Source organism: Cololabis saira, chromosome 12 (assembly GCF_033807715.1).
Source record: "Cololabis saira isolate AMF1-May2022 chromosome 12, fColSai1.1, whole genome shotgun sequence".
Taxonomy (NCBI): domain Eukaryota; kingdom Metazoa; phylum Chordata; class Actinopteri; order Beloniformes; family Belonidae; genus Cololabis; species Cololabis saira.
Window position 1 is genome coordinate 11,111,757 of NC_084598.1, and position 8,912 is coordinate 11,120,668.

Genomic DNA, 8,912 nt, shown 5'->3' on the forward strand with positions numbered 1-8,912 from the left:
TCACGAGGGAGGCGTCCAGGGGGCATCCTATACAGGTGCCCGAGCCACCTCAGCTGACTCCTCTCGATGTGGAGGAGCAGCGGCTCTACTCCGAGCTCCTCCCGGGTGACAGAGCTCCTCACCCTATCTCTAAGGGAGCGCCCCACCACCCTGCGGAGGAAACTCATTTCGGCCGCTTGTATCCGGGATCCCGTTCTTTCGGTCATGACCCAGAGTTCATGACCATAGGTGAGGGTGGGAACGTAGATCGACCGGTAAATCGAGAGCTTTGCCTTTCGGCTCAGCTCCTTCTTCACCACGACGGACCGATACAATGACCGCATTACTGCGGCCGCCGCACCGATCCACCTGTCGATCTCGCGCTCCGTTCTCCCCTCACTCGTGAACAAGACCCCAAGATACTTAAACTCCTCCACCTGAGGCAGGAACTCTCCCCCGACCTGGAGGGTGCAAGCCACCTTTTTCCGGTCGAGAACCATGGCCTCAGACTTAGAGGTGCTGATTCTCATCCCAGCTGCTTCACACTCGGCTGCAAACCGCCCCAGTGCATGCTGAAGGTCCTGGCTCGAGGGAGCCAACAAGACCACATCATCTGCAAAAAGCAGAGATGAAATCAAGTGGCTCCCGAACCGTACCCCCTCCGGCACTTGGCTGCGCCTAGAAATTCTGTCCATAAAAATATTTTTTTTGTGGTGTTCCGTTTTTTTTTTACCGTATATTACATGTTGCTTATATATTTCACATTTCATTTTTTTAGTAATATACTGTAGCACTCCAGTTGGAGTCAAACTTAATTTTGTTGTGAGGTCTCAATTGAACGGGAAAATCTATTAGGAAAATGTATATATGTGTAAACAATTTCAAAATAAGTCAAAAACACTTGTATTTGGATGGAATGATATATTGATACATCAGTCAAAGATAAATAGTTTTCCAGTCTGGTACCTGAGAAAGATCAAATTGCACATACAGTGCCAAAAAGTGCCCTAATGGCACATTTTGTGGTCTTGTCTGGACATACTTTTTGTTAAAACATCTTTAAACCTGCCCAGTTTCCCTTTTTGAGCATATAGTTTTGCATATTTACTCATCAGATATTAATTTACTAATTCGGAAATCAAATTTCCTACTATTGTATGATTCAAAGGTGGGTTTTGCTCAAAGTAACGTGGGGGTTTTTTAAGCGGGAGATGAAAAATATAACTTTTCTACTGAGTTCCAAATGAACTTACTTGTAACAAACATCTGGATTCTGACAAATATGTAGTAATCTTGAATGTGTTAATTTACTATTGAGACCAAGATTATACATACAACCCTTTCATTTGTGATGATGTACTCCATCTATTTTAGGTAAGTCATTTCATACAAACAAGAGAATAATCAATAATAAACAACAAATAACAAAAAAAGAGAGCTGCCTGAAATCCATTGTTTTTTAACTGTCCAGCCCAGATGACCCACCACAGCACACTGGGTCTTTTTTTCTTTCTGTTTGTGTGTGTGTTTTGCATGGGAGTAAGAAAAGGGAGATAAAACAGGATGCTTTCAGACATAATTTTAGCAAAAGCTGCTCCAGAAATGTGCACTAAATAGGGCATAGCAATGTGCATACATTTTGCATAACGCATGTCTTTAGTGTTTTAATAGCAAACTTTAGGGTTTGATTTATTTATTTTTATTCACTGTGATGTTGGAGTGAAACTTCATTTTTTTGTGAGGTCTTTTTGACTGACATGGATGATGCAACATTGACATATCCAACACTTTAGGACTTACAATTTGTTCTGAGTTAATGATTATCGTGGTTCGTATATATATTTACCCAGTACTCGATTTTGTTACTGCAAGAACTTATTCAAGCACCTTTGCAATGAACAAGCTAATTCCGATAGCAGGTAAGGCACAACTAAAATCAATCATTTGTCTTCACAGCAATAGCATTAAATTCCTAAATCTCGAACTTTACAGGTCTCTTTCTTTCCTTAAGTATTTTGGGTGAGTCTATATTTTACAGCAAGCATGCATTTTGGACATTAATTCCCTTTATAAAAAGCACAGCAATGATTAGCGACCAACTTTTCTTTAATGTTTTAGCGTCATCCTCCAGACTTGTGTGCTACTTTACTAACTGGGCCCAGTATAGGCCAGGCAATGGGAAGGCTCTACCATCAAATATTGACCCAAACCTCTGCACCCATCTGATCTACGCCTTCTCCGGTATTAATGAGCAAAATGAGCTGGCCACGATAGAATGGAACGACGAGGAACTCTATAAATCTTTTAACGGACTCAAACAGAGGTTTGTAGATTTTCTTTCAGGCTTCATCATTGTTAAATTTTACTGCCAACTCAATCTATGTGTTTCTACAGGAATCCAGATCTAAAAACACTGCTGGCAGTTGGAGGCTGGAATTTTGGAACACAAAAGTGAGACATTGTCCATGAAGAATCAGTAACAACTACCGTATTGTACTAAAGTCACCTGCATACCTTCTGTATTGTACCTTTCTTTTATTGAACTACTACCCAGATTCACTAAGATCGTCTCAACACAAGCAAACAGAAACACGTTCATTCAGTCTTCCATCAAATTCCTGAGAAAACATGGCTTTGATGGACTGGACTTGGACTGGGAGTACCCTGCAGCAAGAGGAAGTCCTTTGGAGGATAAGCAGAGATTCACAGTATTATGCAAGGTCACATCCAGAAATATTATTCTTTTTCTCAACTAATGTTTAACAAGAAGCATGAGGTGACTCATACTTATTTCTGTGGTTTATAGGAACTCCTTGAGGCTTATGAAGCTGAGGGACGTTCAACTGGGCAGCCCAGGTTAATTATCTCTGCTGCAGTGTCTGCTGGCAAAGGAACTATTGATGCTGGTTATGAAATCGCAGAGATTGCAAAGTACATTGATGTTTTCATTTCAACATTGTGCATCCACTTGTATGACGGGCTGTATTTGGTCAATTTTTTTTCATTTGTGTTTGATCAGGTATCTAGATTTTATTAATGTAATGACATATGACTTCCATGGCACCTGGGAAAGAGTCACAGGACATAACAGCCCCTTATACAAAGGATCCCATGAGACCGGTGACAATGTTTACCTAAACACAGTGAGTACAATAGTTCCCTTTTTTTTCTAAACATATTTTTATTCACCTGGTTTTATTATTAGCATAAAAAACATTAATGGAAAAGCAAAATATGTAAAACTGGAATGAGGTGGACAACTTTGGATATTAATATATTACAAACACAGAAGTGGGCCAGAACTAAATACATTAATCTTAAGGACAAGCTTGTGAGATCCAGTTGGCTGCTTAACATTCAGGCAGAAAACCAAGGCTCAAACACATGATATATAGGAAGCAAAGCAAGATGCAATGATTTAAATACACAGATAACATCATATTATAGTCATTATATAAAAGTTTTTCTTGAAATTTGCATTTTTTTTCTATAAAAGATCCATAGTGCATTGATATAATTACACCTGTTAATTTACATTGCAGGACTTTGCTATGAGGTACTGGAAGGACAAAGGTACACCCGTAGAAAAGCTGAATATGGGCTTTGCTACGTACGGACGAACATTTCGACTCTCCACTCAGTCCCATCAAGTTGGAGCTCCAGCCAGTGGTCCCGCTGCTGCTGGTGTTTTTACAAGGGAGGCAGGGTTCTGGTCCTATTATGAGGTAAGAGATAACTTTTTCAACTCCTTATACTTCTACACTGGATCTAAAAAGTATGAAGACGCCTGTTGAAAAGCTAGTTGGTTGTGATGTAAAGAAAAAAAAGGTATCAGATAGAAGAAGGATACAACAATTCCCATCATGGCATTGACACGCTAAGGACAGTCATCACAAAGAGGAACAAATAGGAGAATAGTGACATTACAGAGAATTGGACATCTCTCAGAATCTGATTTTTTTTTTTAAAGATGGAAATGGAAAGATGTAAATTGGTTGTGGAGGCTGTTGAGGCCCACAGGAACACTGAAGGAATTTCTGCCAAGTACCGGTTGTGTACTGGATGTAACATCAATCTCCAGCCTCCTCTGTTGGTCTGGAGTATAGGGTAGCATTGCAACATGTAATCCTTTTCATACAAAGAAAAACATCCAAGCCCAGATAAACTTTGAAAAGAAAAAAAAAAACATCAAGTCTCCACGCAGCATTTGGAAAAATGTGTTCTGGTCTGATCACATGAAGGCAGATCAAAAACTGCTTTGTGCATGAGCAAAAGAACATCATATCCTCTGAAGCATGGATGCAATGTGATTTGTTGCTTTTCTGTAATTGGAACTGGAGCTTTAGTAAAGGTGGAGGAAATTATGAACATTTCCAAATACAATTTTTTTACTCAAATGATTCCTTTGCAAATGCAAACCCCTCAAACCTTGTCAGCTAAAAGGCTGAAGATGAAGAGGAAGTGCACATTTCAGTATAACAATGGGCCGAAGTATACATCCAAATACGCAAGAAACAATGTCTTCACCAGAAGAACATTAAAGTTTGGGAATGGCACTGCCAGAGCCTACATTTCAATCTAACTGAATATCTGTGGGACAACATGGAGAGGGTTGTGCATAGTAGCTCCCCAGGGAATCTGACAGATTTGGTATGGTTTTCCACTGAGGAGTGGGCAAATGTTGTTGAGTCAAGACGTAGCAGCTGATAGACTTTTACAATGACTGAATACAGTGAATCAAGCAAAATGTGCTATGCACATTGTGCCATCACTTTATTGTATTTTTGTTTGTTTGTGTGCGTGTGTGTGGTCTCAATTTTTATATATATATATATATGGATTTTTATTTTTTTTTTATAATTGCATCACAACAACCTGGCATTTAAAAGTGGGATACATTTTCATATTTCCACTCTAATTTATTGATCTATATATCTATCATTTATATATACACATATATAATGTGTATGTATAAATTAGTGCAAAGTCAATTATATATTGTTAACATAATGCTTTTAAAGGCTTTCTCTTTTCTTTTTATATAATTTTCAGATTTGCACGTTCCTTCAAGGGGCCGTTGTTCATCTGATTGAAGATCAAAAAGTTCCTTATGCCATCAAACAAAATGAGTGGGTTGGATACGACAACAAGGAAAGTTTCAATACTAAGGTAATTGTATATTTCTATGAAGGTGTTTAGTAACTGTTCTTAAATAAAATGCCTTAACTGTAATTACCAAAGTGTATAATGTTAAAGCGCATACAGTTTTTTTTTTTTTTTATCCTTCCTTATTTAGGTCCGTTACCTAAAAGATAATCGATTTGGAGGAGCCTTTGTTTGGGCTCTGGATCTTGATGACTTTAACGGGGAGTTCTGCGGACAAGGAAACTACCCCCTCATCAGCTACCTTCGCTCTCTGCTGGCGTCAGGTCAGAAAATAAAGAAAAAAAATGGTCACCTTCAATTGTAAGGTTTTATGCATTCAGCATTCAGGGCTGATGAAATAAATAATCCAGTTCTTACTAGGCTTTAAAATGAGCTCCATATAAACAAGACATGGTGCACAGTGTTATAGCCAGGGGCTGCAAATGTGCTTTGAGTGAATTATCAGTTGGTGTGATCACCCCTATGGAAGTAGATATTTTTGGCAGTTGTCCATCATTCAACAAGGGGAAAGAATATTCACACAGGTGGTTAACAGCCAGAACAGTTTCCAATCTTTAGGAGAGAACGTGCCAGGAAGTGCTTCGTAGAAACGCTCAGAAAAATTACAAAGAAAATTTTTAGAAATTCATTTCAGACTGTACAGGTCTCAGTTAGCATCTTAAATCTGTTAAATATGCTTCATGACGATGCGATAAGAAAAAGATCGAACAAGTGCTTATTAGTGCTGTGAGGAGAAAGTCTCTTCTCTAAAAAGAAGATGGCAGCAGAGTTTACATTTGTTTGCATCGTTGTAGTTGCAGTTTTCATCTATCCATCCCTGCCTAGCCCTACTTAGGCCCTCACTGATCTGCTGGAGCCAATACCAGCACGCCTCAGGCATAAGCTCTCCAGTCCATCGCAGTGGTTCCCGTTTTGTTTTGTTAAATAAAACTATTCATATTCTTTAAATCCTGTTTATTTTAACCGTACTTCATTAATAAATTATATTAATAAAAATCGAATATTAATTCTCCAGATCTTCCTCCACTTCCTACTTCTGAAACCATTCAACCCACAGTGATTCCAAATCCAAAAGAAGACCCAGTGCCCACCCAACCTCCACCCAGACCGACGGAGGCCGCTTCATCTGGAAACTTCTGTGCTACGAAGATCGGTGGGCTTTATGTCAAGCCTGATGCCCCTGGGTCGTTTTACAGCTGTGCCAATGGAATGACCTGGATTCAAAATTGCCCATATAATTTAGTCTTTCGAGACAGTTGTAAATGCTGTGGTTGGCCCTAAATGTAAATTTGTGGTATATACTTTAAAGGTATTGTGACATCATTTTTAACATGCTTTTAACACTATTAAAAGTCTTGGCCAACATCCCTCAAATGTGTCTAAAAGAGTGTAACAAGAAAAACTTCACTCTAGTTCTCTTTTCCTGGCTTTTTATTACAGTGTTTTTTTGCGCGGTGAAAAACGGGTCCTTTTTCCCCTTTCCTGTCAATCATTGCTCCGCTCCTCCTCCAAACCTCCTCCAACCAACCGCTACACACTTCTGCCGTCTTCACACACACGCGCGCACACCGACCACAAACACCGACACACAGCCCAGACAGGGCGACTACAGCCCGGGGATGAAGTCCAACCGGGACCAGAGGACCGGGACCGCAGCTCCCCGCGAGCAATACGCTCACAGCGGCGTCGGAGAGTTATGCCGCGTTCCATTTGTCCTCGGAAGTCGGAATTTCCCAGTTCCCAGTCGGAATTTTCAACTGGAACGCCCCTTGAAGTGGGATCTCCTACTGGTAAAGTGGGAGAATCTTCACCACCCCCGAGTTCCCAGTTCCCAGTTCCGATTTCCGAGGTAAATGGAACGCGGCATTAAGCCGGGAGCGACAGGCGAAGCATGCACGGAAAAGCAGCACGGCGAAGCAGACAGTCCACAGCAAACAATCATAAAAATAAAGGCATGCAAGCAGCAGTGTCTCCTTATCTTAAGTCCAGTCAGTGGCCACGGGTCTTCTTAGCAGTTCTCCTCCGGTGATTAGAACAGAAGAGGCTCTAAACTGCTCCGTGTTAAGCCTGATTTATGGTTCCGCGTTAAATCGACGCAGATCCTACGCCGTAGGGTTCAGCGTACGGTGCGCGTCGCCGCGTAACCCTACGCCGTAGGCTCTGCGTCGGTGTAACGCGGAACCATAAATCCGCCTTTATGGTGCGCTGGAGAGGAGAGGCAGGGAGCTGGGTGGAGGGGGCGGTGATTTAGCGGGCCCTGACGTCACGGCCCGCCACCAAACCAGGTGCGCCGTTTTTGCACAGTTATGCGGAAAATCCCAGAAAGCACACAATACACTGAATGTTAAAAGTTTGTTGTTTTTTGGGTGTAATTGATGTCAAGACACCCAACAAAACACAAAAAATCAAGAAAAATTTGTTTTTCATGTCACAATACCTTTAAGTACTTAAAGTCTACATGAATTTCAACTAAACAGTTTTTTTGACTTTATAGTTCACAATGTAATTGTATTCCGTATTATACTGGCAATTGCAAAGACTCATGAAACTGTATGTTTAGTTCAGGTCATTAACACATGTAATTTGATCCCTTTTTGAAAATGATGTCTCATGTTTCTAGAATTTGTGCAATCATTAACAGCTTTAAGGAGCATCATCCTCCTCTAACTAAAATGACTGACTTTTAGTGAGTTCTACCCGAAGAGTTGAGGTTTCTGTCTTCTGAAAGTCTTATTCATGCAAGCAAACAAAATAAAAATGAACAGAATTCAAGAAATTAGTTTCTTTTTTACATACTTATAATAACGTTTTTTTTAGGTTTTTTTTTTTATTAGCGCATGGGAGTAGTGACCACTTTCACTTCTAAACTTTATAAAATATAAAAATATCTCCAAATTTCAGCATCTTTTTGTTGAAACTACAATCATCTTATATCCACATGTGGCTATTTTTTACACATGGATATAAGATAATTGTATCTTTTTAAAATGACTGGCAAGTTTTCCCTGTGGGTAAGAAAAAAGTTTTAAATGCTCTCTGCTTTCTTTCATCATGTCTTATGGGGTGACTGTCTAAAAAGAAAGGTGATTTCTATTCACTTAAAGTGTCAGTTGTTTGCATCATTATAATTAAAAATGTGGTCACAGCCACACCAGAGTCTCTCTGAAAGACCTCCGAGGCAATAAGGCACACCTGAGGTTTCTTCAAAGGGAAGAGTAAATTGCCGTGCCAAACAGCTATTGGATTTTGTAGACATAATAAAACCATAACATTGAACAATGTTGTAGTCAGTATAAATGGATATTGTACAGGAAGTGCTCATATTTTGCCAGAAAACAAATGCAGTTTTGATGACACTGATGAATTAATGTATTTTCAGATTACTAAATATGGGGGACAAAAATGTAAGTAAATGAATCTGCTTTCAATTGCTGGGGCTTTAATATTCACTGGCATCAAGAGAGTGCCACTAAAATAAATACAGGTTAAAGGTACATCCCCTTCCTTTGCAAAGGTCAAAGGTCTCCAACTCAGCACTGCTTTTTAACTTGCACAGATGATGCAACAGTTTTGTGGTCTAAACTTCAGGACATGCAACTTAGTTAATAATTATCAAGATTTATTTTCTTTTTCCCCAAAATGAACAACTCAAGCCAAACAACCATGAAGAAGTTCATTTTTACAGCAGATATGACTCAATGAAAGCAAAAGACTCCCGTCTTCAGAAAAATCTATGAATACTGATCATATCTCCAACTTTACAGGTC

At 39.7% G+C, this 8,912-nt stretch overlaps 1 protein-coding gene across 2 annotated transcripts; it reads left to right on the forward strand.

Moving 5' to 3' along the window:
• Positions 1-1,856: 1,856 nt before the first annotated feature.
• Positions 1,857-7,921, forward strand: LOC133456844 (acidic mammalian chitinase-like). 2 transcript variants are annotated; one of them, XM_061735484.1, is made up of 12 exons: positions 1,857-1,898; positions 1,972-1,998; positions 2,098-2,302; positions 2,374-2,430; positions 2,534-2,699; positions 2,786-2,910; positions 2,999-3,122; positions 3,522-3,704; positions 5,032-5,148; positions 5,276-5,408; positions 6,161-6,446; positions 7,583-7,921. In XM_061735484.1, the coding sequence occupies exons 1-11, from the start codon at positions 1,874-1,876 to the stop codon at positions 6,424-6,426; spliced, it is 1,428 nt and encodes a 475-aa protein (XP_061591468.1). In that variant the 5' UTR covers positions 1,857-1,873; the 3' UTR covers positions 6,427-6,446; positions 7,583-7,921. The 2 variants fall into 2 exon arrangements, with proteins under 2 accessions (XP_061591468.1, XP_061591469.1); XM_061735485.1 differs by having other exon boundaries at positions 6,203-6,446.
• The last annotated feature ends 991 nt before the right edge of the window (positions 7,922-8,912 follow it).